At 53.4% G+C, this 27,194-nt stretch overlaps 11 protein-coding genes across 11 annotated transcripts; 4 read left to right on the plus strand and 7 right to left on the minus strand.

Annotated features, from left to right (window-relative positions):
* Positions 1-197: 197 nt before the first annotated feature.
* KD926_011456 (isocitrate lyase/PEP mutase family protein) lies at positions 198-1,168 on the minus strand (the record flags this gene model as incomplete). Its single annotated transcript, XM_053103740.1, has 2 exons — positions 198-974; positions 1,034-1,168. 2 exons carry the CDS (start codon positions 1,166-1,168, stop codon positions 198-200), a joined length of 912 nt encoding a protein of 303 aa, XP_052952914.1.
* Positions 1,169-1,720: 552 nt separating this feature from the next.
* On the plus strand, positions 1,721-3,169 carry hosA (histone deacetylase HOS2; the record flags this gene model as incomplete). Its single annotated transcript, XM_053103741.1, has 1 exon — positions 1,721-3,169. The coding sequence occupies one exon, from the start codon at positions 1,721-1,723 to the stop codon at positions 3,167-3,169; it is 1,449 nt and encodes a 482-aa protein (XP_052952915.1).
* A 1,102-nt stretch (positions 3,170-4,271) lies between these two features.
* KD926_011458 (OSBP family protein) lies at positions 4,272-6,055 on the minus strand (the record flags this gene model as incomplete). The annotated part of the gene is made up of 7 exons (XM_053103742.1): positions 4,272-4,551; positions 4,606-4,919; positions 4,970-5,219; positions 5,270-5,548; positions 5,610-5,720; positions 5,780-5,885; positions 5,938-6,055. 7 exons carry the CDS (start codon positions 6,053-6,055, stop codon positions 4,272-4,274), a joined length of 1,458 nt encoding a protein of 485 aa, XP_052952916.1.
* A 1,116-nt stretch (positions 6,056-7,171) lies between these two features.
* KD926_011459 (Nicotinamidase) lies at positions 7,172-9,656 on the minus strand (the record flags this gene model as incomplete). Its single annotated transcript, XM_053103743.1, has 8 exons — positions 7,172-7,324; positions 7,383-7,567; positions 7,639-7,821; positions 7,913-8,261; positions 8,354-8,466; positions 8,636-8,707; positions 8,960-9,554; positions 9,606-9,656. 8 exons carry the CDS (start codon positions 9,654-9,656, stop codon positions 7,172-7,174), a joined length of 1,701 nt encoding a protein of 566 aa, XP_052952917.1.
* Positions 9,657-10,640: 984 nt separating this feature from the next.
* Positions 10,641-11,594, plus strand: ssuA (RNA polymerase II subunit A C-terminal domain phosphatase; the record flags this gene model as incomplete). The annotated part of the gene is made up of 1 exon (XM_053103744.1): positions 10,641-11,594. The coding sequence occupies one exon, from the start codon at positions 10,641-10,643 to the stop codon at positions 11,592-11,594; it is 954 nt and encodes a 317-aa protein (XP_052952918.1).
* Positions 11,595-11,845: 251 nt separating this feature from the next.
* On the minus strand, positions 11,846-14,973 carry KD926_011461 (putative DNA excision repair protein (Rad26L); the record flags this gene model as incomplete). The annotated part of the gene is made up of 2 exons (XM_053103745.1): positions 11,846-14,811; positions 14,871-14,973. The coding sequence occupies 2 exons, from the start codon at positions 14,971-14,973 to the stop codon at positions 11,846-11,848; spliced, it is 3,069 nt and encodes a 1,022-aa protein (XP_052952919.1).
* Positions 14,974-15,357: 384 nt separating this feature from the next.
* On the plus strand, positions 15,358-16,238 carry KD926_011462 (exosome non-catalytic core subunit SKI6; the record flags this gene model as incomplete). The annotated part of the gene is made up of 2 exons (XM_053103746.1): positions 15,358-15,656; positions 15,734-16,238. The coding sequence occupies 2 exons, from the start codon at positions 15,358-15,360 to the stop codon at positions 16,236-16,238; spliced, it is 804 nt and encodes a 267-aa protein (XP_052952920.1).
* Positions 16,239-17,511: 1,273 nt separating this feature from the next.
* KD926_011463 (uncharacterized protein) lies at positions 17,512-18,964 on the minus strand (the record flags this gene model as incomplete). The annotated part of the gene is made up of 4 exons (XM_053103747.1): positions 17,512-18,303; positions 18,367-18,627; positions 18,680-18,777; positions 18,832-18,964. The coding sequence occupies 4 exons, from the start codon at positions 18,962-18,964 to the stop codon at positions 17,512-17,514; spliced, it is 1,284 nt and encodes a 427-aa protein (XP_052952921.1).
* Positions 18,965-20,265: 1,301 nt separating this feature from the next.
* Positions 20,266-21,406, plus strand: KD926_011464 (high-affinity Cu transporter CTR3; the record flags this gene model as incomplete). The annotated part of the gene is made up of 4 exons (XM_053103748.1): positions 20,266-20,415; positions 20,543-20,573; positions 20,693-21,218; positions 21,370-21,406. The coding sequence occupies 4 exons, from the start codon at positions 20,266-20,268 to the stop codon at positions 21,404-21,406; spliced, it is 744 nt and encodes a 247-aa protein (XP_052952922.1).
* Positions 21,407-21,913: 507 nt separating this feature from the next.
* On the minus strand, positions 21,914-22,726 carry cyp4 (peptidyl-prolyl cis-trans isomerase; the record flags this gene model as incomplete). The annotated part of the gene is made up of 4 exons (XM_053103749.1): positions 21,914-22,100; positions 22,160-22,266; positions 22,319-22,488; positions 22,666-22,726. 4 exons carry the CDS (start codon positions 22,724-22,726, stop codon positions 21,914-21,916), a joined length of 525 nt encoding a protein of 174 aa, XP_052952923.1.
* Positions 22,727-24,100: 1,374 nt separating this feature from the next.
* KD926_011466 (putative cell polarity protein) lies at positions 24,101-27,012 on the minus strand (the record flags this gene model as incomplete). The annotated part of the gene is made up of 3 exons (XM_053103751.1): positions 24,101-24,502; positions 24,549-25,676; positions 25,741-27,012. The coding sequence occupies 3 exons, from the start codon at positions 27,010-27,012 to the stop codon at positions 24,101-24,103; spliced, it is 2,802 nt and encodes a 933-aa protein (XP_052952924.1).
* Positions 27,013-27,194: the final 182 nt, after the last annotated feature.

A 27,194-nucleotide genomic window follows, 5' to 3' on the forward strand; every position in this document is an offset into this window, starting at 1 on the left:
GATCTGCTAAATTTATCCCCGTCGATCGGTGAATCACGTGCTAGGCTTCTGCTGAGTAACGTTCATGCCTCAGGTGTCTGATTCAATCCAATCACCTGACGGGCAGAGGACTCCTTTTCATGGAATCATCGCCATTGATCTACATGACATGCTGCGAACAAAATATGTACAATTGTGCGGTGTCTTAGCGCTAATCATCACTTCAGATCAACTCCTCCTTCAAACGCCCCTCCTCCGGCATCCGCATCCACTTGCACGCTCTCGTCTAGCCCGCACACCCGGAACAGCATCTGCGGCGTCATCTCCGGCTGCAACCCCGGGATCCCATCTCGCTTCAGCTTCAGCATGGCCTCGCGGATCGCCTCGCACGCCGGCCCCAGCGCCGCGAAGGGGAAGATGATCATCCGGAAGCCAATCTCCTTGGCCTCAGCCGCCGAGATGGACGGCGTCGCGCCGTGCTCGACCATATTCAAGAGCATCGGCCAAGGCGCCAGCTCTTGAACCGCCTGGCGCGCCATCTCCTTGGACGTGATGCCCTCGAGGAAGCCCACGTCTGCGCCCGCGTCGCGCGCCGCCCGCAGTCGCGCCATGCTTTCCTCGTACCCGTGCACCTGGAGGGCGTCGGTGCGCGCGATCACGACGATGTCGCTGCCCATGCGCTGACGCGCCTGCACGGCCGCTCGGATCCGCGTGACGTAGGTGTCTCGGTCGACGAGGATCTTGCCGCCCAGGTGGCCGCAGCGCTTCGTCTGCACTTGGTCCTCGATGTGGAAGGCGGCGACGCCCGAGCGCGAGTACTGCTCCGTCGTGCGCGCCACCATGATGGGGCCGCCGTAGCCCGTGTCGGCGTCGGCAATGACGGGAGTCTTGGGGGAGAGGTTCGAGAGCATCTCCGCGTTGGCGCGCATGTCGTTGAGCGTGCAGATGCCTAGGTCCGCTTGGCCGTGGACGGAAGCGGCTGTGCCGGCACCGGTCTGAGGGAGTGGGCATCGATCAGGGGAGTTCCAATGATACGAGGTTAGGTTGGACTTACCATGTAGAGAGCATCAAAGCCTACGGAGAGGGCAATTCGAGCGGACAGGCCGTCATACACTCCGGGGGCGACAATGCAAGATTTGGGGTCTACGAGGGTCTGTCGAAGACCGGTGGCGGCTGTGACAATAGGCATTGTGATGATAATCGATGATGCAGATTCTTCCTGTGCAAACAGCTTGAGCTTAAGGAAACCAGGATCAGGAAATCACTGGGATGTTCTGATGTTTGCCATCGTTTCTATATGGCCGATGGCAATGCCGATCCCGAAACCGGGGGACGCTTAGATAATCCCTCGGGGATAACTCGGGGAGGACATCGAAAGAAATCTGTAGAAGATAGTCGGAATAGAGAGATATAGGGCTGTCGAAAATGATAAAGATCAAATAATCAGAGCTCAATTGAATAGTCTATAGATCATCCTAGCCAATCGAGGTCCAAATAAGCCCAGCCCCGGACAAGCCAAACCCTGCAAACTGCAAAGCGGCCGCGACTCGGCATTTCCACTTCTTTGCCGCTTTCTTCGCCTCTTCACCTCCACTCCACCTCCAACTTCCTTCGTCCTTCGTCCTTCACCTTCCCACTCTCCACCCTTTCTCTCCCACGAAATCCTCTCAAGCATGATCTTCTAGTCGAAGTGAGATCTCCTATCTATAAATTCTTCCTTCTCACCTCATCCGTCCATAAGATGGCCCGCTCCGCCATCGTCCAAGAGTACGCCCCTCCGCCCGCCTCCTCCACCTTCAGTCTCGACCGCAAAGTCACCTCCGAACGGCAACACAATGGCATCGCCCGGCCCACGGGCTACCGCGTCTCCTGGCACGCCAATCCCGCCGTGGAGCTGCACCACTTCGGCCAGTCGCACCCCATGAAGCCGTGGCGGCTCACGCTCACCAAGCAGCTCGTCATGGCGTACGGCATGCACCACGCCATGGACCTCTACCTGGCGCGGTCCGCCTCGTACGAAGAGCTCGCCGACTTCCACAAGACCGACTACCTCGATTTCCTGCGCCAGGTGATGCCCGGCGACATGGAGAAGGCGGAGCAGAGCGAGAACGTGGCGCGGTTCAACTTCGGCGACGACTGCCCCATCTTCGACGGCCTGTACGACTACTGCTCGCTCTACGCCGGCGGCACCATCGACGCCGCGCGCAAGCTTTGCAACAACCAGTCCGAGATCGCGGTCAACTGGTCCGGCGGCCTGCACCACGCCAAGAAGGCCGAGGCCAGCGGCTTCTGCTACGTCAACGACATCGTCCTCGGCATCCTGCAGCTGCTTCGCCTGCACCCGCGCGTCATGTACATCGACATCGACGTGCACCACGGCGACGGCGTCGAGCAGGCCTTCTGGTCCACCGACCGCGTCCTCACCGTCTCCTTCCACAAGTACGACAAGGACAATTTCTTCCCCGGCACCGGCGCCCTCGACGCCACGGGGCCCACCCACCCCTTGAACCCGGGCGCGCACCACTCCGTCAACGTGCCCCTCCACGACGGCATCGACGACGACTCTTACATCCAGCTCTTCCGCGACGTCGTCGGCAACTGCGTCGACGTCTACCGCCCGGGTGCCATCGTGCTCCAATGCGGCGCCGACTCCCTCGGCTGCGACCGCCTGGGGTGCTTCAACCTGAACGTCGCCGCGCACGGCGCCTGCGTCGCCTACGTCAAGACCTTCAACCTCCCGCTCCTCGTCGTCGGCGGCGGCGGGTACACGCCGCGCAACGTCTCGCGCGCCTGGGCCCACGAAACCTCCATCCTCATCGACGCCCAGGACCAGATCGACCCGCACATCCCGGAGGACGTGTTCTTCCGGAACCACTTCGGGCCCGATTACTCGCTGTTTCCGCCGCTGTCGGAGATGCGCAAGCTCGAGAATAAGAACCCGCGGCCCTACCTGAACAACCTGCTGGAGTCGATCCGCGAGCAGCTGCGCTACATCGAGGGCGCGCCGAGCGTGCAGATGAGTTTCATCCCGCCCGACATTCTCGGGTTGAGGGAGGACACGGAACGCGAGATTGAGGAGGAGATCGCGTTGATGGATGAGGAGCGCGAGGAGCGGGAGGGCAAGTTTAGTCGTCGACAGGAGTTGGAGCGCGGGATGCCGACTCGAGGGGAGTTGTATACTTCTTCATAGTCGTTTTTGCTCCCCCCCCCTTCTCTCTCTCTCCCCCTTTTGTCTATTCTATTGGATTTGCTGGTGTTGTTCTACAACTCTTTTTCTTTCTTTTTTTTCTTTCTTTTTTTTTTCCATTTTCACCGTTCATAAAAGGAGTTGGTTGGCTGGTCGGCTGGCAGGTTGGTTGTTTGATTGGCGTTGATACGGAATCTCTTGGATATGTATGTACATAGGTAGCATCATTGTAAATACCCATTGTCTTATTGTTTCATTTATATACATCACCCTGTTTCTCGATCCAAGAGTAATAGACATTCTTCTATTGATCGCCACCGAAAGGTAAATACAATCAAAATAAATAAAATATACCGTATATATATATACTAAACCTGTCATGAATCCATATCAACCTTCCAAGTTAAACTACCTAAGTGCATTTCACTAGACAAACTAATCCACCCATCCTCACAAACCCAAACCCAGCAAGATATGAAGATGAAGAAAACATTATTGATATTTATAATTAATTCCCAAGAAGTAGACGAAGAAAAGAAGGATTCACCTATATCACCGACTCCCGGGTCTGATACTCCTTTCTTATGTTATGTGTTCAGGACCATGGATGAATAAGTTCAAAAGTCACGAATGGAAAGTCAATCGGGTATCCAGTACACTTCGCTGATGGGTATGGAGGTAGTAGTTTGTGCGTGCGCGCAAAGTGATCAAGTCAAAAAATGTGTGCGAAAGGCTCAGCCTAGGAAATTGTTGAAATGTTCGATGGAAAGAGGAGGGCTCTGCTGAGCCGCCCTGTAACATCCCAAAGATAAACGGTTGAAGGGTGGCAATAAAGAAAGGTTGGATGATCAGCCGAATCAGCCTGTCAGTCAATCAATCATTCAATCATGGAAATGGCAATGTTGGCTGGGTCTCTGTGCATAGGGAAGCTACGTTTCGATGACCGAGGGACCGGTGTCTCCCATTCCTGTTCTTTTTTGGGTTTCTTTTCTCTTTTCATCTGCCTTCCCTGCTCTGTCTCTCCTTTTTCTATTTTTGTAGTCTGAAGCTGATATGCCGTAGATGGTAGATATCACTGACAAGCTAGTCTTCACGGGACTGGCGCTCAGGGCTTGGGGTTGTCCGTGGCGTTCACGTACTCATCGAAATTCGCCGTGCGAGAATCTTTCCGCTCAACGGGTTCTTCTTCGTCCTTCACAGGAGGCTGGGGCTGGGTCTGTGGCTGGGTCGCTACCGGTTTGACCTCAGTCTCAGCCGACAGCGCTTCGTGCTCCTCCGTCTGCTTGTGAGGCGGGATGTGAAATTGGGAGGGTTCTGTCTGACCTGGGAGAATGGGCGCGATAGACAGGATCTGCTGGTGAGCACCTTCGGGGTTGTGTGGATCGCTAAAGATTGCTGTCAATGACCGCCCCGTGTGATAGTCGGGACACACAACTTACACTCGGGCATTGATGATCCAGTCCAGATCTTCTTCTCCCTCGTCCGCACCACCCGGTCCTCCTTGCACGCGATGGAACAGCTTTGGCACCCATTCCACGCCTTCTTCGGCCCGTTTGGCCGCCTCCTCTCGCTGACGATCCTCAATCTTCGTCTTCTCGTCGGTGGCTAGTTCATGGTTCATGGCGATGACCGCCTTGGCGGTGCTTTGCCATAGACGCTGCGACTCGCGTTCACCCTGCTCTTCGATCGGGCGGGCCAACGGAGGAGTATGTTTGGCATGACGGGCGTCGAACAGGAGCTCCTTTTGGTGCGTCTGTGATCGGTCAGCGTGGAGTTCGCCGGAAAGCCAGGAGAACAAATTACCTGAACGTCCTTGATATGCATCTCCCCATTCCATAGCCCCGAAAGCTCGTAGTATACCTCGCCCGTCTTCTCGTTCTTGATCGTTCCGCCGATGGCGTTATAGGTGCCGGAGAAGTAGCCCTTGGTCTTGAATTCCAGATCGGCCACCAGGTTGTTCTCCGGACATCTGACGTAACTGTGATCTCCGAGCTCATACTTCATCTTTCCGAACAAAATACCACGGGCGTACATATTCGGTTGTGTCAAGATACTAGGTTCGTCAGCCCCTCACTCCGACAGCTGGGCGTGGAGATCACGTACTATCGTTCGCCCTTTTCCTTGTCCTCCCCGCGGTTCAAGAACCGCAGGATCGCAATCCCCTCCATCATACTGGCGGCCGAGTTGCCGAGAAATTTGCTGCGGGGTTTGAGCGTTCCGTCGATCCGGATGTGGTGTTCGGGGGCCATGAAGAAATAGCTCGACTTGGGCGGATGGTGGGAGGTCTGCTCGGCGATGTAATATCCGCGGGTACCGTCGGGATAGTCCCAGTAACAGGTGAACGTCTCTCCGAGGACCGGATTCAACGGTTTCTTAACACCTCTGTAGGATAAGAAAGACATCAGCACGGCGGGGTCACTCTTCCGGTCCGGGTGTGACGTACGGGGGTTTGATGTGCCATCCGCTCAGGTAGAATTTGACCACGGAGACGAAACGTTCTAGGGGGTCGTCGATGGCGGACATGGGCAGGAGGGTTTCCGGATGAGCCATAAAGCTAGAGAGAGAGGTATATTAGTTGAAATCCGGCGATTTGGAACTCATGTCGGCGCTCACTTTGTGATCCGCTCCAGCATCGATCGCGGTTCCAGGATGAACGTAGGCAGCACCACCCGACTCAGGTCGGCGCCCGGTCGGAGCTGGGAGATAATATGCGAGAGAACTGTCCGATTAGCGATGATTTCTGATATAACTGTAAGATAGGAAATACATACCATTGCCCTGATCGGGTTCGACAACCTCGTCATCGCCGCTCACGGACCCGGTCTTGGGTTCGTCGAGCGAGGAGCGAGTACCTGCGTAATTGAAAAACGAGCCCCAGTCAGCGGACATGATGGGGCGGGCAATATATAAGAAAAAAGACGATGAGGGAGTGAAGAGAGTGGAGGGAGGGGAGTGGGCGATGGAGGGGAGAGGGGAATTCCAGGACAGGCAGCAGCGAGGAAGAGGGAGAAAAAGAGGAATGACGTGGGAGACGAAAAGAACAGATGAAGAGGGGCGCCTCTTTCTCTCCCCGTCTCCCCCGTCATTGGCCCGACACTCACTCGCTGGACTGGCCACCGACGACCTTCGTCGAATATGCGGCACCGCAATAGGAACATGCATTTTGCGCTGGGCAGGTCGGTTTCTTCTGGGTTTCGTGAGGAGAAAATCGACGGTCGCGTGGGGAGACAGACGATCGGTGTCTTAGCAGCAGTTGGGAATCAACAGGCCGGAAATCATCACCTGATAAACTACAAGCTCTTAAAGAAAACCAAAGCAGATCAACTGACAGGCAGACGTGATTCAAATCTTCTTTATTTATATCAAACCATACGAAGAATGAGAGCGAAATTGGATCATCCGGTGGATTCCCATACCCACCTATTTATATGTGGCAGTGGATTCTCCTGCCCGGCCTCACCTCTCTGGCTCTCACTTTTCAGCCTTTCGACGATGCCAACGGAAGATATTCATTCCCCTCACGTCGATCATCCCTTAGGCCTCCGTCCAGGGCCCCTCCACATCCCTCCTGCGTCTCGTCGCGGTCGATGGATTCTGGATGCGGCCCTCGACCGGTGACGGTATCCAACTGTTAAGCCTAAGGAGACGCTGAACGACTCCCAGTTCACCGATCGCTAAGCGGGAGGGGCAAAGCCGGCTTGGCGAGTGGGGAGACCGGCAGGGATGTTCGTGTCCATTGGAATTAATCTGCTGTCATCGGAATGGCCGGTGATATCATCCAGGAGTACCCGAGATGCCACTGCAGGCGCTAAGCAGCGTTTGTCTCTGATCTATCGTCGAAATCGGAATACGTCACCTGTTGGAATCGAAAGAACGCCAGAAAATCTGAAACATATCACTATGAGGTAAAAATAACGCCATAAACCCCTGCTCATTGGCCTGTACTCTAATTTAACCCGGGAATCTTGAACCGCAAAGAGACCGAAATACAACGAAAACAACAAATCACAGGTTACTCCGTCCCAGTCTCGCAATCAACGGCTCATCGCCCTGCGTGATCTCCCTCAGGAATGTTGGATCCGGCTTGTACAGCATGACGTGGAAGTGCTCAACCGCCATCACCGACTTTAACGATTTCCAGTTCTTGAACCAAACCACCTGCGATCGCTTAGCGGCGCCCTTTCTCTCACCACCCAGGGAGGAAGTATATACTGACCTTCTCTGACGGAACTCTCGATCGAAACGTCCTGTCCACGTAGTCGTCGATTTCGCGTCGCGCACGCGGCGTCAGATCGTCCGTGGCCGGGTCGTCCTCCAGCTCGAACTTCGTCCACACCACCAGATGCACAATGCCATCCTCGAGTCCGTACGGCCAGTCATTATATAAGATCTTGATGTCGTCTATGCGATCGGCGAACCGCCACAGTCAGCAATTACAGTCAACCACCCAGAACACGGGATACGATACGAACCATCGCGTTCGAACGGCCGCCCCTTCGGCTTCAGATCCTCAACTGCCCCTTCCCCCCATCGCAGCCGCTCCTTCATGATGAACCGCAAAATGGACCCATGCAAGGCGATGATGCGCTCCTTGAATTCCAGATATTTCCTCAAGTCACTCGGCACGCGCTGGAATAGATCGATGCGATTGGTCCCTACCGTCGGAGATCGATTAGCCATGACCTTGTCCTTGACACCCTACCCCCCTGAGAAATCTCCAGACAACTCCCTTCCGGCTTGACTTACGCACGATATCCTTCACCAGCTCCCATCCCTGTCGTTGATATTGCTCGTCAGGCGTCGACAGGATCTCGATGTTCTTCTGACTGGTGTTGCGGAGAAAGTCGGGACAGTGGGTGGGCCGGTCGGCGTGGGGGACGTTGACGTGCCAGTACGGAAGCGACCCGGCGGACGCGGTGGACAGCGTCGTGCTGACGTCGTTGTCTAGCGTTGTGACGGCCGGAGAGAGTTCCGTGGCGTTGGACATGGCCGGCGAGTCCGTAGTCGTAGTACGGAGTAGATAGGAGAAGCTGTAGTCAACGTAGGCCGGAAAGGGCGGAGTCAAAGAAGGTAGGGGGAAGGTCGTGTTATATAGCTACTCCGTAAATGGAGCCGAACAGAACAGTTAATAAAAGGGAGCCGATTGAACGAGTCGCATTCGCAGCCCAAACGGTCGGGGATGACGACCGACGACCAACGGGAGCTGCGATCGTCACCAGAGGGACCCGCTGCGCCAGTGACGATTCGAGCAGCGATTGACCTGCCTTCAGCCCGGAATGCAGGATGAAGGAAGGGGTTGGCTGTCGCATCGTTATTAGTTGATGAATAACTTATTGAAAGAGAAGAACCCTCCACCGGAAGTGAACATTCCACCGGAAGTGGAGAACTGCCATATTGGATTTGGAGTTTGGGGTTAGTATTGAATATGGACTATTGAAAGGAGAACAGTTGATATTGAATATTGAATACCATCGTAAACAATCCTTGATAAAATCGGATTATCCATGTCACCCTGCAGCAGGGCAAGCAATGTGGCGTAGGCTAATGCGTTAGCACCGTTATCTAGTGGGACGGTAGTATCAACCACCCTTTCTGAGGAATGAACAACTATACGAGGTCCGGAGTAAATAGTAACTCCACGAGACAATCTCTAATATTAATAGAATACACCCCCAGGAATACGAACAAGCTACCAGAAACAAACTAAGATAGCTAGGTAGTTACCCTTCTCTATAGGTACTCAACGCGTCAAAAACGACACCTCCGGCCCATCAGACCTCACAATCAACACACCCGCCTTCTTCAACTCCCTCCGCGCCTCGTCCCAGCCCTCCCCAGGATCCACACACCTCGTCGCATCCTCCACCAAATAACTCCGAAACCCCGCCTTCGCCGCATCGATCGCCGTATTCTTGACACAGAAGTCCCCTGCCACGCCCACCGTAAACACGCGCGTGACGCCCCTCTCCGTCAAATACGCCGCCAGGTCCGCGTCCGCCGACGGCCCATTCACCCCGGGGTCGACGTTGCCGAAGGCGTCCGCGAACGCGGAGTACATTTCCACGGTGCTGAGCAGGCCCTTGCGCACGTATAGGTCGATCTTGGAGGCGTTGAGTTCCGGGATGAGCTCGGCGCCTTTGGTGCCTTGGATGCAGTGCGCGGGCCACAGTTTCTGGGGCTTCGTTTCGTGTTCTTTGCCCGGGGCGGGATTGCTCATGGCGATGGCGCCGGTGGCGGCCGTGGCTGGGGGGTGGTTGCTGGCGAAGGAGATGTGGTTTGAGGGGTGGTAGTCGAGGGAGGCGACGCGGGTGGTGAAGCCGGGGTGCGCGAGGAGGGAGTTGATGATGGGGTGGAGGGCGCGCGCGCCGTTGACGGCGAGGGATCCGTTCTGTGGTGGTCAGCACTAATGGCGTGTTTATTGTAGGTGGTGTGTACATACCGGCGGACAGAAGTCCTCTTGCATGTCCACTACCAGCAATGCCGCTTTCATCTTGAGGTTCTTTTGTCTTTGTATAGGTTCAAAGAATGTGGTCAAGAGTTGCGGTCTTTGTCGAGGTCTTTGTGAGGAGCGTAGACTTCGAAAGGGAATGGAATTGAGAGAGAGAGAGAATCCTCCTTCGGACCGGTCGATCTTTTATGGCCAGGGTTGCCGTCGAGGATGATGGATGGGGTGGGATGCAGGGAGCGACATCATCGTCTTATCCTCGTGACTTGACTAGCGGATGCGGTGCACGAAGCCACGTCATGATCAAGACCAATTAGGGGGGGAGGATCAGAGATCCTAGAAATGAGCAGCGAGACAGCAGACCAAAGGGAGAGCCGTGATGCAGCACGAGCAGAGGAACTACAGAACTAGTCCATCTCACAGTCGACTATCGACAGTCTAGTCTCGCCTGAGGGTCGCGCCAAGCCGTGCTGAGTCAGCCGACGAACAAAAAGGGCGGCAACCCAAAGAAATGCCAATCCTTTCTCTTTCTTCTTCTTCTTCGGCTTCTTCTTCTCGACAACTCTCGCCGGGCTACGGCCCTCTTCTTTTTTTTCTCCCCTCTTCAACCCTTTAGTAGTTTCTGTGCGGTCGCAGATAATGCGAGGCTCGTTCAAGGTAAGCTTCTCTCCTGATTTCCCACCTGTCGTACTGCATCGTCTGTCTGTCTACCCTGCAATCTTAATGATGATTTCTTAATATTGGAGCTGTCCGAGCTACATCATGCGGATAAACTTATTATATACGCTTTTCATCTTTCTGAATCCTTTTTGCAATGACCTTTTTGTTACCATCCCGTCAGATTATACGTGCAAGTCATGCTAATCTGCCAGTCAGTCATCACAGGGACCTAGTAGTGATCAGAGCTTCAAGCCTCCTTGATTTTTTTATCTCTTTAAAAATTAAATAACTTCTTTTTCTAAAACCAAACCAAACAAACAAACAAACAAACAACCCATTCACTGTTTAATCTCTCCTATAAACAAAACTATGGCCTATGATCCCAGACTGTCCAGTGCGGGCACTGCGACCCCCGAACCCCCTCCTCCTCCCCCTCCCCCTCCAGAGCCCGCCGCCTCGACCAACACACCCACCATGACGACCGGCGAGGAACAGAGGAAGACGGGGGAGCAGGAGCAGGAGCAGGAGGCGGCGTCAGCAGCACCAGCAACATCAACATCAACACCCGAGAAGGTCACGACATCGGCATCCGAATCCGACCCCGAATCCCACAAACTCCGCTTCTGCACCGTCTGCGCCTCCAACCAGAACCGGTCCATGGAAGCACACCTCCGCCTTTCAACCGCCTCCTCCCCCTTCCCGGTGATCTCATTCGGAACCGGCTCGCTCGTCCGCCTCCCCGGACCGTCCATCACGCAACCAAACGTCTACAGCTTCAACTCGACCTCCTACGCGCAGATGTACGACGAACTCCTCGGCAAAGACGAGCGCCTCTACCGCAACAACGGCCTCCTGAACATGCTGGAACGCAACCGGAACTTGAAATGGGGCCCCGAGCGCTTCCAGGACTGGGTGCCGGGTCTGCCGCGCGTCGATCACATCGCTAAGGGCGATCGCGGCGCCGTGGGGACTGAGGGTGGCGTCGTCGACGTGATCATTACCTGTGAGGAACGATGCTGGGATGCTGTTGTCGACGATCTTATGAATAAGGGCTCTTCGCTGAATCGCCCCGTGCATGTCTTCAATGTCGATATTAAGGATAATCATGAGGAGGCGCTGGTGGGGGGTAAGGCGATCTTGGAGCTGGCGAATCGGTTGAATGAAGCTGCTGCGCAGGAGCGTCGCGCGAATGGCGCCGAGGGCTGGGAGAATGGGACTGGTGACGCGAGGAGGAGCTTCGATGAGAAGGTTCCGGATATTTTGGCTGCGTGGCAGGAGAAGTGGCCGAATTTGCCGGCGTTGTGGACGTTGGCCTGGTTGTAGACTATGGATGTCTGTTTAAGTCATGGTTCCCAGGGCGTGTGTGTGTATTTTTTGGGTTTGAAATGAGCGACGAGCAATTCTTATCTTCTTAGGGATTATAGAGACAACGGAAATAATATCTTATAATTGATGTAACCTTTTATCCAATGAACTCGCTATATAAATCAATAAATCATAAACACTGGGGGTATCAATCGAACTACTCCAAAAGACATAAATCAAGCAAGCCCTTCACACCAAAAAGAACCAACCTAGCCCCCATCCTTCAGAACAACCTCCCTCCTCTCCCGATACCACTTCTCCAAACAAGCCCTCCTCTGAGCCTGCGTCATACCCTCCACCACGAGCGCAAACTCCGTCGCATCCGAAAACCCAAACCGTCGCGCCATGCTACAGAACTGCCGCTTCATGACATCGGCGGGCGGCCGGTGTCGGAATCGAATAGCCTTCCCCGACGATCCTTCTAGAAGACCTCCAACAGAAGAGTCCTGCGAAGGTCCTGCCGTTGCGAAGACGTGTTGGTCGCCGGTTTGGGTGCTGTTGGCGGAGCCGAGTTGCTGGGCGCGTCGACTGAGTCGTTCTTCGACTTTTGAGGAGCCGATGACTTCGTTGTTCAGGTGGGTGTATTCGACCCCGGCGCCGGTGAGGATGGCTTGGATGGGGTCGTGTTTTTTGCGATGGAGTTGGGAGGACGAAGGGACCATGGGGTCAGTGGTGCTAGGGTCTTCGGGTTTAGTGTCGCCCCGGATCATGGCGGCGAGATGGGTCATGACTTCGTCGTCGTTTTTGGTCTTCTTGATCTCGGACCAGTCGTCTGGATGGTTGCTGTCATCGTCCATGTCATCGATGTCGATGTCCATGACTTGGACGCCGGCTCGGCTTTCAGCGACGTTGGTCTTGTTGACGATGTCGCGGAGGACGACGTTGTTGTTCTGGTATTCGAAGAGGTTGTGTAGGCCGAAGATCTCGCCCTTCTGGTCCTTTTTCTCTTGCACACCTTTGAAGTATCGGCGTTCCGAGCTGGCGTTGTAGCCGATGTTCGCCTGCTGCTGCTTGTAGATCTGGCGGGCGTACACGATCTCTTCGATGGTGCCGGCGGAGATGAGTCGGAAGACTTCTACGTCTCGGGACTGGCCGATGCGGTATGCTCGGTCTTGCGCCTGGAGATCATGCGAGGGGTTCCAGTTGGGATCGACGACGACGACCTTGTTGGCCGAGGTGATGTTTAGACCGACGCCGCCGGAGCGCGTGGAGATGAGGAATACGAACTGTCGTGGGTCCGAGTTGAACTCGTCCACGGCTGTGGCCCGTTCCTCGTAGCTCATCGAGCCGTCCAAGTAGCTCACGTTGTAGCTGGTGTAATGGAAAAGCATCTGCAGCATCTTCAGCAGTCGGACGCTGTGGGAGAAGACCAGGACCTTGTCTCCGTTCTCGTGCCACCATTTGAGTAAACGGCGCAGCACCTTCCATTTACCGCAGAATTCCGAGTTGGCATAGTTGACGATCGAGTCTCGCGTGCGGTACAGCTGCTCCCACTGATCCGGCACCGCGATCTCCAGCATGTCTTTATCTTTCTCTTGCTTTTCGTTTGAGTCCACGCCCTGCGGAATCAGAATGGCCAGGTGATTGCTCAGTTTCTGCAAGATGGCGATCGCAGGAAAAACGTAACTCTGCCAGCGGACCCCGGAAGACAGATACTCTCGACAGCACCAGCCCGCCTTCTTGCCCGACTTGCAGTCACACAACTCCGAGGCATTCTTGATGTACTGGACAATGTCGCTGTCCAGGAGGTTCTCGTAGGCGTCCGCCTGCGTGTCGGTCAACGGACAGAAGACCACTCGATCAACCTTCTTCGGAAGCTGGTCTGCAATCAGCGTCTTCATCCGCCGGAGAAAGAACTGAGGCAGCAGATTCTCCACCAGCTTCTTTGCGGTCTTCCGGGCCCTGCTGAGCTGGTGGAGCGTGGCGTCATGAGACTGTCCGATCCGTAGAGGCTCCGAGACCGTTTTCTTCCAAGCAGTCACCGGGCCTAGTTTTCCGGGATTCGTCCAATTGAGCAACGTCCAAAGCTCCTCGTACTTGTTTTGAATGGCCGTGCCGGTAAGTCCGATCCGACAGAGGGAATTGACAACATTCATCGCTTTCGTGGTCTCCGAGCTCCGCTCTTTAATAGTGTGGCACTCGTCCGCGATCACGCAGTCCCAGTCAACCATGTTCACGGCGTCTTTGTTGTGAAGATAAGTGCCGTACGTCGTAATCAGGACCTCGATGCGTCCAGACCTCGCCGCATGCAGGGCCAGTTCCTTGTTTTCGCCATGATACGCATCGAAGTGCCACCAGCCCCAGCGCTCGAACTCCGCCATCCAGTTCCTGATCAAGGTACCGGGGCACACAATCAGCGTTCGGGGATACCATACCTCCTGACCGCTCCGTCTGAGCTTCCGCATGCGCTTCGCGTCCCGTTCGTCGCCCGTCTTGCCATACGCCGCGGTCAGGAACGCAATCACCTGCACAGTCTTGCCTAGACCCATGTCATCACCCAGGATCCCGCCCTTCTGGTAGACAAACAGCTCATGTAGAAACGCCGCGCCGTCCACCTGATACTGCCGCAGCCACTGCGCAATCGGCGCGGGAATCAGCCCCAGGGAATGCGGCAACGTAATATCCTTATACGGACTGCAGGGCTTCAAGTCCTTAAACGCCGGCTTCTCCTTCAAAAACTCCAGCCGCTCGTCGTCGGAGAATTCCACCTCGTCGTAGTCCGGCGGCAGCTTCAGCCCCGACTGTTTAAGATGCTCTGTTCGGCGTTCGAACTTCTCACGCCGTTTCTGCAGGTAGTCAGGCAGCGTGTATTCCATCAGGTCATCGTCAGATGCAAACTCCTCGCCGTATTCCCTCCAGGGCCGGGTCGGTCGCGTCTTTGCGTCTTGTCGGGGCCGTCGCCCAACAAATGAATTGGGGTCGGCCATGCGGGGGGTTTTGCCTTTGCGCGCGCTCGCAGAGCTGCGCTTGCGCTTGAGCGATTTGCGGTTCTTGAACTCGTTGTAGGCGGCTTCGCCATCGTTGAAGGTGTCGTTGCTAGAGCTGGGCGGGTCCAGGTCCACTATTGGGGTTTGAGGTTTCTTTTCGGGGAGGGAGGAGGATTGTTTGGTTGGGGTTGAGGTTTCTCTCGATAAAGGCGTTGCTGCTTGCTCTGGTAAGGATGGACGACTGGTATCTAAACGCGTAGACGTGAGTTATCAACCTTGTAGTGAGTGCGGAGAAAGAGAAGCATACTTCTAGCAAGTAGGAGTCTAGTCGGAGGCGCAGCGTCGAGGTCGTCATCGTCGGAATCGACCGTCGTCGCGTCCGTATCTTCGAGCTCCCATCCCGAGCCCATGGTAACTGGGCTTTACCGGAACTCGTGGTTGTCGTGGATGACAAGGAAGTGAGCAAAGATGCGGAGGCGGGATGAAGTAAGGCAGCAACTTGCCCCAACGGGAAAAGAGCTGCAAAATGATTTTGTCGCCGCAACGCCGACTTTGTCTCTTCACCTCCGCTGCCCTCCTGTCTTCCACCCACCTCAATCTCCGACCAGCCTTATATCTCATCTGATCGGAATTGAATATTCCGTTTACTTTATAGCCAGCAATATCTTCAATTCGCCACTACTCCCCCCGCCAGAATCTTCATTGAAAACTCACCGCGCCCGTGCGGGGACTCTCGATTCGACTATTTCCTCTACCTCTACCAATTAATCGAATAAAACAAACTCTACGACAAAATGCCTCTCGATACATCTACAACATACCCCCTGACCAAACTGCGTCTTGATGGCCGTCGCTGGAACGAACTCCGTCTCCTGCAGGCGCAAATCTCCACGAACCCCGCCAGCTCTGGATCCTCGTACCTAGCCATGGGCAACACGGCAATCATGTGCTCAGTTCACGGTCCCGCGGAGGGTCGTCGCGGCGATGCCACCGGCGGCGCTGCCGGGTCCTCGGGGGCAGTTGTCGAGGTGGACGTCAACGTGGCCGGGTTCGCGGGGGTGGATCGCAAGAGAAGGGCGGGAGGAAGTGATAAGTACGTGCAGCTCGACCCCTTGATGGGAGGGGAATGAAGGGGAGAAGACTTAGATTTACTAACGAGGATGAAACTAGGCAATCGTCGCGCATCGCTACTACGCTCCGATCGGCCTTCCAGTCTCATCTTCATACCTACCTGTACCCGCACAGCACAATCAGCATCCACGTCTCGGTCCTGTCCGCCGACGGATCGCTCCTGGCGGCGGCGATCAACGCCTGCACGCTGGCTCTGGTGGACGCGGGTGTCCCGATGCCGGGTCTGCTTTGTGGCTGCACGGCCGGGATGAGCGGGAGTGCGTCCACGCCGCGAGACCCGCGGAACGACACCCTCGACCCGCTGCTGGATCTGTCGCTGCCCGAGGAGCAGGAGCTGCCGTTCCTGACGGTGGGGACTACGACGTCCGTGCCGGTGGGAGAGCATGCGATGGACGACGACGAGGATATGAAAGTGACGATGCTGAACATGGACTCGAAGGTGCATTGCACGTACGTGGAGACGATGCTGGCCGTGGGCATTGACGGGTGTAAGCAGATCCGGGAGATTCTGGAGGGGGTGATCAAGGGGTCGAATCGGCTATAGCTAGGTTTCTTTTCTGTCTGTTTTGGCTGTTGGTCATCAAAAGCATGTTTATGTATACCCAGAGAGTGCAATTCACGGTGTTGGTCTCACTTTTCTACTAGGCTGTACCGTACCTGATCACCTGACGAACATCCCCACCTGACGAACGTTTTTCAACTCAGCGCCCACGTAGGAATTGAAGCCGTACAGCCACATATGTTTCGAATTATATAGAACTTTTTGAGCAGAGCAAAATATATATAAAACTGAAGCTACATACTTTTTTTTTAATCGCGAAAGCGCTGTGGGAGCCTAAACTGCCTACCTTTGCGATTAAGCGTTGGAGGGACCTCATCAACGACCTCAGGCTCTACAGCAGCCCTACCACCCGATTCCTTTGGCTTTGGAGTCGCCGGAGCCTTATTCTTACCTTTCAGAGCGATATTGAAGTCATTTTGAATCTGTATATCAGCTTACTTAGCGAGCTGATTATCCTGCTTTTTCCGCTTCTTTTCTTCTGCCTCACGGAGCCTCATTTCTCGATTGGAAGCGCGAATTCGCTTGCGTGCTTCGACTAAAAGCTTTCTTCCCTCTTTCTCCCGCTGCTTACGAAGCCTTTCCTCTTCTTTTGAAGCTTTAGCGAGCTGTATAGCTTCATCTTTCTCTGCTTGAAGATCACGGGCTTGAAGATGTGTGGTGCATTTTTTGGACTATTCCAGCTTCGAGTGACAAAATTATTGGAAGGATGTTGGAAGGAAAAATGCTCTTGAAATGGCCCCAAGGAATAACCCATAGTCTTAACTCCGCTGATTGCGGGGATTTTACGCATTTATGCTTAGCATGGGTCCTTAACTTCCGGGATTTCCGCGTTGATTTTTTTTCTGTCCATGATCGAGGTGTAATAAATGAAACTTATACCGTCGGGCTTTTTCAAACCTCTTAACGTAAACAGAAGAAGTAAACTTTATGATTGAAAGACAAAAATTAGAAAATTCGGTGGAAGCGGGAATATATTCCATAATATTGATGTCTTAGTGAGGAGGGCTCGATAAAACCAGTTCTATTTGCGGTGATTGCTTCTCCGATGTCCCCTCTAGAGGGAAGACATACAAAACCAAACTATCCTAAATCCACCACGTGAAGGCATGGAACTGTCGAATTTTGATTGTCAGAATCAGCATTTAATCCTTGCTAAGAGGCTAGCGAAGGGGGGAAATGCAAGTATTCGTGAAATAGTCCCTTATAAAGACACACAATAACACATTCGTCTAATTCTCTTCCAGAGAATACTCTACTACGAGAGTCGAGACGACCTCATGAGAATACCAAAACCACCAAGAAGTGCGGAGATCCCAGTGAAAGCGATCAAGGGACCGTAACCGGACCCGTATGCCTTCGCAGCTACGCCTTTCCAGGCATTGTTCTTAAGCAAAGCTTCACTAAGCGGACCGCTGATGACGTTACCAATGCCCCGACCAGTGGACAAGAACCCAAATATGATGCTTGGATCAGCGTAGACACTCTTCCTTCGGACTTCGTTGACGATGGCTGGCCACGTGGAAGTAAATGACCCTGCAAAGAGACCGTAGAAGATACAGAAGATGTAGAGAGGCGCCATAGAGTCGGCGAATCCCCATATTAAGAATACCGCAATGGTGCTTCCGACAGTGGAGGCGAGGATGCAGGTGGTAGCATGGAAACGATCTACCATGGAACCCATGATAACGCAGCCAAACACAGAAGCAAGATTGAACAGTATGACCGTCAAGGCAGCTTGAATGTTACCTGCCCCCAAGCTGCGAGCATAGGTCGGAAGATAGATAGTTGGGAGAAAGTACCCTATGGCTTCAAGGATGTTTCCAGTCTCGTAGACCACGAAGGTCAAGTTCCACAAGAAACGGAAATCCAATGGTCGAGAACGAGAGGTCTGGGAAATAGGGAGTCGAGGTCGAACAAAGTAGAGAAACGGGCCACCCATCACGAGAAGAGTAATGGACCAAGCTCGGAGAGCTGTTTGATGGCCGAAGCTGTCCAATAGCCACTGCAGCACGAGTGGAAGAATGACACCGGATAATCCAGTTCCAGCCTAGAGAGCACATTAACATTAATATGATTGGGAGGAAGTAGGAGAATGGGTACTTGTACGTACCCACATAACACCGAAGGCAAGACCCCTCCTTTGCACAAACCAGTCATCCATGAAGACAATAGTAGGCGCATAGGCCAGGCTTGCACCGATTCCATACGCCACGCCCTGAGAAGCAATGAGATGTGTCGTATTGCTGGCGAAGGAGCTCAGCGCCAGGGCGAGACACATGATAAGGAAACCCAGTGGGGCAGCCCACAGCTTAAGACGGGGAACTGCCTGAAGCAAAATAGAGGTGACGGGCATGAGCATGTAGGAAATACCCTTGCAAACCCATTAACTAAATGCGCGCATATATCGTTTGTAGAAATCTCACCATTGCGCAAGTGCCGACCATGGCAATGTTACCGGAGCTCTTGAAGGGCTCATGGGTGCTGTAGTAATCCTGGAAAATTCCATAAGAGAACGTGAATCCTAAATGAATCTAGTTAGCCAGGGGGCTCGAGTCATGGCGAATGATGCACTTACCCCAGATCAAAGCTTCTATCATGAAGCATGCCGTAAGGAAACCCCATGCGCCGCGCCCTCTGTCGACTGGCGGCAAGTTGTCTTCGTGCAGCTCGACATTGCTGTCCTGCAAGGAAACTTCAATTTGTTCCATGTAGACAAAGTTATTATCCAGCGTATTAGAGCCAGGAAACCACGAGAACGGCGAAAGAGGATGGCGGGGCAAATGTGGAGTCGCTCTTGATGAGATGTAGGAAGCCAGGAACAACATTAGTCCGTCCGAGGCTCATATTTTGCAGAGGCCACAATCCTCTTCAAACACTCAAGCACTCGAGTATCTCTGTACTCTAGGCTACGTTTTAGATAGAGTATTACTTCATTCATTTGCATTCTCCTTATGGCTTAGGCCTCGTACAGCTTGGACCGATCGAACTCCACTATTCCTCTGAGCTTAACCACTTCAGCTCTACTAAGGTACGGGACATTGTCATGGTGTCAGGGATGACAGGTCCTAACTGTAGGCGGTTTCATGGGAGCATGAAGGCTCACTAGCTCATAACGAGGCTAATCGAAACCGGGTAGAAAGGCTGCTACGTTGGGTATACTTCCATGCAGACGCAGTAGGACCCCAGCTCCAAAGTCAGGCCATATGAATCAAAGCTCAATGCCAAGATGTTTCACATATCGAGAACAATAGATAATAATCTGAGCAATTATTAACTAACCTCCCGGTATAAGTGTAAGCCCATAAAATCGATCGGCAGCTCGACCATCAGAAACAAGAAACAACTGAACCCCCCTAACTTATCACCCTCCACCCTGAATATTCTCAATAACAATCAACAATCGAATCAGACGAACCAACTTACAAATGACAACTCAATCGAAGTCCCTAGGGATCACCAACCCAACCAAGCTCAACAAGGAAAAGCCCAAACCCGAAATGTGCTCAATTCCGCTCGCCAGAACCGCCAGCCATTGGCCAATGCATCTCCATCGTCTTACTCGGCGGAGTCTCTCGTCCCTAGTCTATTACGGAGTATGTTTGAGGAGGTCATTGCTAAGTAGGTAATTAGTAGGTAATGAGCTGCTGGAGGCGCGTAAAGAGATGCTCATTTCTCTTGGCTTCGCTTCCCTGCAGAACCTACCAGTTTAGTTCCTAGGCGTGAGGCCATTCGAGCAGAATTCCAATGACACATGATATTTCAGAGTGAGCAGGTTATATACTAGGTACTTATCTGATCAGGGTTCCTTGATTTTCTTTGTTCGTTTAATCTTCTTCTTCTTTATCAGAACTGCTCATGTGCTTTCTATGTATGGCATGACATTCATCTGATGATTCGGCCTGATTCGATATCTTCGGTGATTTAACTCGAATAATCCTCTCTATACCTCAATGCAAGAATCCCTCAATACCAGACCCCAAACCGACGCCAAAACTGATATCGCATCAAAATGAATCACATGGACCACACCATGGGTATGACCATGAGCATGAGCTCGACAGGAACCGCCACAGCCCCTATGAGCACAGGAACCTCAATGGATATGGACATGGACATGGGCGGAATGTCTCATGATATGGGAGGGAGTTGTCAGATATCCGTAAGTTTGCCTCCTATACACATTGATGTGTACATTCCTATCAAATGGATATCGAGATGGAGATGTAACATGATTAGTATGAGGAGTTGAAACAAACCCACTAACGAAATCATCCAAATTAAAACAGATGCTCTGGAACTGGAATACTATTGACGCTTGTACGTTTCTCCTTTGGCCTCTACCTTCCTACAACACTGCCTAGTACATACATCATCCATCCATTCATCACCCCCCTATCCAATGAACCAAACCACCAACTAATGACCAAATTAAATAGGCTTCCTCTCCTCCTCCTGGCAAATAACCTCCAAGGGCATGTTCGCTGGTTCCTGCATCGGCGTGATCGTCCTCGTCATGAGCCTTGAATTCCTCCGTCGTGTAGGCCGCGAATACGACGCATTCATAATCCGACGAGCGAGACTGAGAAATCAATATCTTGACCCCGTCAACACTACTTCTGCTGTTAGCAGTGCTAGCGGTAAAGGCCCAGGTGTAGGTATAGACACACGGGGAGAGACAGGGGAAGGATCATGCTGTGCGCCAGACACAAACACCACCGCAGCAACCACTCCCAAGAACTCATACACAAGTCAACCATGTCAAGAAACCGGATTCCGCCCCTCCCCAATCGAACAAACCATCCGCGCCCTCCTCCACATGGTGCAGTTCGCTGTGGCCTACTTCGTGATGCTTCTGGCGATGTATTTCAATGGATACATCATCATCTGTATTTTCATCGGAGCGTTTCTGGGCGCGATGGTGTTTTCGTGGGAGGTTATTGGTGGGAGTAATAATAGGTTTGAGTATGTCTCCCCTTCATCCTTTATATGGGCTTTTTTGTCTGGGTACGGTTTGGGATCTAGGTTACGTTGAGGTAACTTATCTTGAGCTGGACTGGACTTGGGTTTTGGGATGGGCTTGTTGATCAGGACTGGGCTGACTGATTGAATACAGGAATGATGCGACGGCGGTTACGAAGTGTTGTGGGTGATTCTACCTACTCTACTGGGTAGGTATTGTGTTGGTTATCTGGATAGGAATGGGCTTGTCAAGGATTAGGTTAGGTTTTCGTGTACATCGACCTGATATACTTAAACAGATGAGAATACTTTCACGTTACCGTGAAATCATCGAGTAACTACTCCGGTCACTCCTACAAAACTACTACTACGGTCTACTACGTAACTTCACAACCTCGGATGACCCACAAGCGGGGTAACACAGAGTTATACGACATCTTCCACTCCCCAATTACAAAGAATCCAGTTACAACGTCAAAGTTCGTTTGATCAGGTAGACACTCTAGATTACACCACACGCGAGAGAAGAATTGAAACACGAGAAGACCACCGTCACCTCATCCCAACCAGCCCGACCCTCCTCTTTTCAAAAGAGCAGCAGCGCCAGCCAAGGGACGAGGTCCGTCCAGGGCACACATATTTTCCACTTTATCGAACATGGGGTGATTTTTGTGTGTTTTTTTCCGGTTTCAAAAAACTTACAACTCACCAGCGTCGACGATGGTGGGCTTGACGTTGGAGCGCACGGCACCGGTGTTGCTGCCGAGAGCCTCGATCTCCTTGACGATGCGGAAGGACTCCTCGTCGGCGACCTCACCGAAGACAACGTGCTTGCCGTCGAGCCAAGAGGTCACAACGGTGGTGATGAAGAACTGGGAGCCGTTGCTGCAGGGGATTGGTTAATCTGGGATCGATCTCTCATGTGCTCTCTGGAGATGACTTACGTGTTGGGACCAGCGTTGGCCATGGAGAGGATACCGGGCTTGGTGTGCTTGAAGATGAAGTTCTCATCGGCGAACTTCTCACCGTAGATGGAGCGACCACCGGTACCCTGTTAGGTGTTAGCGACCTGCAGAACAGAAAATGAAAAGTGAAAAACTTACGTTGCCGCGGGTGAAGTCACCACCCTGAAGCATGAAGTTGGGGATGATACGGTGGAAGCTGGAGCCCTTGTAACCCTGGCCCTGAGGAGCCTTGCAGAGCTCACGGAAGTTCTTCGCGGTCTTGGGGACGTCCTTCTCGTAGAGGTTGAAGACGACGCGGGACGTCTGGGCTAGAGAGCGGAAGCCATTGTCAGTAAGAGTTGAGAGAAGACTAGATTGAGGAATGGTTCTCATCCCAAGAATTGATGGTCATCTTTGGAGGGGTTCCCTCAGCCTCCAAGAATTACCCCTCCTCCCAGCCATCAAAACTCGAGACGGGAAAAAAAGGTCAGAAGGGGACTACATACGAGCAGAGCTGCCCACAGGGGCGTACTGAATGTCGAAGTAGGCCTTGGTGTTTCCAGACATGGCTGCGGAGGTTTGATGGAATGAACGAAGAGAGAGGAAAGAAGGATTGTAATTGAGGGAGGAGAAGAGGGGACGAGAAGAGAAGGACGAGCAAAGTGGGGTTGTTGTTGACCTCAGGCTTCGGGAGAACATTGTTGCTGGAGGGGCAAGCGGCGGGACAACTCGGCGGCCGGGTCACGGGGTCTGCTGGGCCGGTTAGTTCCTTACGGATCAGGCTATCCAGGTAGGGTAGCTCGCGGGGGAGAGGATGAGGGTATTACGTCAGCCACCGGGCATGGGGGCCTGAGGCCGCCACCTGGTTGGTTGGCGCATCACCGACAAAGCAGAGCAGGGCAAAAAAAGGGGGGCCGGTGGAAGAACGTGGAATTCGGACGGCCATTGACTGGTTTTCCCCGCAGGCCGCGGAGGGGAACATGGCCGTCTCCTCGAATTGCGTGATGCAGCCAGGATTCGGGTTTCTCACTTACTGGTAGACGTTTGGCTGGGAGGAAATTTCTGGAAGCCGGAGATGCTGCGAGACTTTGCGGTTGAGGCCGGAAAAGCAGTCAATTTAAGACCGACCAGAGCTCCCGAATGGGTTTAGCCTGCAGAGCTTGGATTATATAATACACTGTAACTAGTTGGCTAGTAGGCTAGTATCTTCCAGTCTAGAAAGATATAGAACGGTAGAACGGTGGAAATGGCAGGAAACCGAAATTATACAACTTGTTGAAATTAAGGCAAGCTGTCCTGACGGAATGGAATGGAATGCAGCTCCTGCAGTTCACGTGACGCCCGCCTCGATCTAGAATGTGGCGACAAACACAGTCACATCTCGACATTGCTTCTAGCATACTAGCATAAAACAAAGACCTTCAACTCGATCACATTCACGAGAGATAAAGACAGCTAGCCTTTCCACAATATATCCATTCTAAAATGCAACGAAACCCGACCAGACAGCCCACGGTTGCAAAGACTGAGAAGAAAGTACAGGATCAAGAAGAAAAAGCCGCTAATTGAAACGATCGAAAGAAAGCAAGCAAGAATAATCGACAAGAAGACAAAAATGACAGCCAGTAAGTATACAGATCCTGTGCGAAATTAAATAATCCACAATGAAAAAGAAGGTAAAAAATAAATAGGTAGATCAGAAAATAGAAGTCATAAGCTCCACCAAATTCAACATATCGTTTCACATGGGTGCTCATTGTCATGCATGATTACTGAATTAATCAGTGGGCTCGAATTTCAATGGCTTATGGGGCCATGTGAATTAAAGAGTAAAATGTCCAGGTCGAATAGAAGTTGGAAAAAAAGAAAAAGAAAAAAAAGGAAAAAAGAAGATAAATGTCAGGTCGTGAGACATCACAGCACAAGGGTAACAAAATCCGTTTACCGGAAATCATCCTCGGCGTCATCCTCATGCCCCGGATCTAACCGCTGCACAAGTTCCTTAGTCACCCTGGCGATTTCAAAAGCGATGGGAGGAAGTTTGTTCGTGACGGTATTGAAGACTTCATCGTAGGAGAGGCCTTCGCCTTCCGCTGCGGCCTTCAGCAGTCGGCTCCGGTGATAATCCAGAGTTTCAATGGTGGACCCGGCTCGGTCCATGAGCACGGGACTAGTGCCGGGCTTGTGGATGAAATGCTCCGTGGACGCGACAACGTTGGTCACGACCGAGGAGATCGCAGAAACATGGGTGCGGATGGTAGTTAGGCCCTCTTCTCCACGGATGCTGGCAACAAGAGCCTGGATAGACTGGACAAGACCGTCGGTCTGATCTTCTACGTAAAGCTGCAAGAGGTTAGAACATTTCACACACACGAGAATCTAGACGAACCTTGAGTTCCTGAAGTTCATGGTCTTCAGGTTGCAATCCGTAGTTAACCTTCATGGGGTGGTCCAGGCCGTTGGGGATATTTTCCGATGTAGGGTTCCGGGAATGGTTCGACGGAGGACTCATAGCGCTGTAGACAGATCCGTTGTTGCTCATTCTTCGCTGGCTGGGAGTTACGCTGAAGTAGTCCGGCGATTGCATCTGAGCGAGCTGCTGCTCCTCCTCGACCTCGTCCAGGTCATCCGCCGGGCTAGCCTGGATCTTGACCAGCCGAAGCAGCTCGATGATCGCAGTTGACAGATGCGAGGCAGCGGCATCCAAAAGAGAGACCGGGGAAAGACCGCTGGAGCTGGCGAAGTTCTTGGACGCGGTGATCAAATTGTTCGCCGTCGCCGAGACCTTGCGCGTAGCCTTGGTGCGCAACTGAGATGCCCCATCGCCGAGATCTGGAGACACTTCGACATCGTGCAGCACATGACGGACCGCAATCACAACGGTCTTGATATGCTGCATGACAAGCTGGTGGTCATCAAACCGCGCCACGCGCAGAAGCTCGTCGATGGAGATCTGGAATTTGGTCACATGAACATCCTTGATCAAGCCATTCTCGTGCAGCAGCTCGTTATCTCTGGCAACGGTGCTGGCATCCGGGAGCGCCTCGGGAATGCCGGACGTCGAGGCTCGGAGGTGTCGTAACTGAGACTTCGCCTTGGCATACCGACTCTTCCACTGTTTGATCTCCTCTTCCAGCCGGTGGACTTCGCCAGACAGGCGCTCTTCATGTTCCCATCTCGAGTGACTTTGCTCCGACAAAGCCCTCATTTCCATGAGGAAACCGGCAGCCTCCCGTCTGACCTCCTCCGTCACCTGCTGCTGTTCCTGCAGTTCGCCTTGCAAACCCCGGTGCTTGATCTCGAGGTCGGCAAAACGAGCCTGCAGCTCAGGGTCGTTGCCACCTTGCCGGGATGAATCGTCTATTTGGGTTCGAAGATCCCGCTCCATAGCGTCGTGCTCCATTCGGACCTTATCAAGCTCCAATTGCAACGAACTATTCAGATCTTCCGCCTTGGAGATTTTGTTTTCCAGCTCCATTTTGATGTCCTCCCATTCCTGCCGTTCGAATGTACTGATCTATTTAGATGGTTAGCATGATAGATAGGCAAGCTGAGAGCTCCCGGTCGCGGGAGAGACATACCTGGGACTTATCCTGCTCTTCCCGATATCGATCGATCTCCTCGTCTTTCGATTTGATGAGATCTTCCAACTTGCCCACCTTGCTCTGATCCTCCTGATGTTTGGCGATCTCTTCATCCTTTGATTTGAGCATCTCCTCGAGCTTATTCACCTTATCCTGCAGCGTCGAATTTTGAGCCTGCGTGTCCACCAGCAGCTTCCGGTCCCCGTCTCCTAGAGTCGTGGTTGTCCCGCGTCGACTCTGCAGCACCACATCCAGAGCAAAGGCATCGCTTCGCGCGTCATAGTCATCGTCCATGCCTGCCATGTCATCATCGTCCTCCACCATGGTACTTTTATTGGGAACGATTGTATTGCTCTGGAAGGACTTCGCCGTCGGACCATCCCCGTTGACGGAGGGCGCTCCGCCGAGTGACCCATGCCGAGGAGGGAACGGACTGCCCGGGGGACCACCGGACGGATATCCTCCTCTGCCACGCGGCGGACCGCGAGATTGCGACCGTCGACTCCCCGGAGGCGGCGGCGGATATCCCGGACCGTAGGGGCCTGGCGGGTAGCCATTGGAAGGGCGGCCCCGGAAACTGGGGGCGGGACTCGCCCGGCGGGATTCCCGCGCCGGGAATTGGGGGAACCGGCGCTCCAGCTCGCAGTAGACATCGGTGGCGAGATCTCTGAAGCGCTGATGCTGCAGAGACGCCAGCTTCTGACGCGCCTGGTTGCGCTTCTCGTGGAAATCCTCGCGGGGAGGCAGGAAGGGCGGAACGTCGGGGCGAGGCGGCCGCGAGGGCGAAGGCGCAGCCTGCTGGCGCCGCAGCAGTTCGTCGTAGACGTCGGTACTCAGCTCTTGGAACTGGGTGGATGATAGTCGCAGCAACTTGTCGCGGGCCTTGCTCTGCTTGCCATTCCGAGGATCGTCACGGTAGCCCATGTGCAGGAAGCGTCTCAAGGCCACATAATGCTGACCCAGGAACTCCTCCATCTTCTTGTGGCGGGCGCCCTTCTTATCCTTATCGGCCAGCGTGCCATCGCTGGAGCGGGCGGCCACGGAGCTGGGGGGCGACGGGTTCCCCGAGTCGCTCACCTGGCTGGAGGCACTTCCATTTCGCACGCCGTTGGTGCCGCTGGGGACGCCGGAAGTAGGAGGGGTGGCCAGATTGCCGCGGTTCGAGAAGGTCGGGGAGAAGGGCGGATCGGATTTCTGGTACTGATTGATTCCCGACCAGTCACTGCCGTCTACGGAGACCGGCGACATGGTCCCTGAATGACCATTCATAGGGGGCCGAGATGTCGACGGTCACGTTGCACCCGGAGCCGCTGATTCGGGGGGAGGGCAACGACGCTTGACCTGCAGAATCAAGAAACGGCCGGGCGGCTAGGCATTCGAGTGTTCGGCGGGTTTAAAATAGAAAGGAAGAGGGAAGATGTTTGCAACGATGGAACTGTAAGACAGACGAA

This window comes from Aspergillus affinis (genome assembly GCF_023601865.1).
Source record: "Aspergillus affinis strain CMG 70 chromosome Unknown NODE_96_length_144280_cov_85_325291, whole genome shotgun sequence".
Taxonomy (NCBI): Eukaryota; Fungi; Ascomycota; class Eurotiomycetes; order Eurotiales; family Aspergillaceae; genus Aspergillus; species Aspergillus affinis.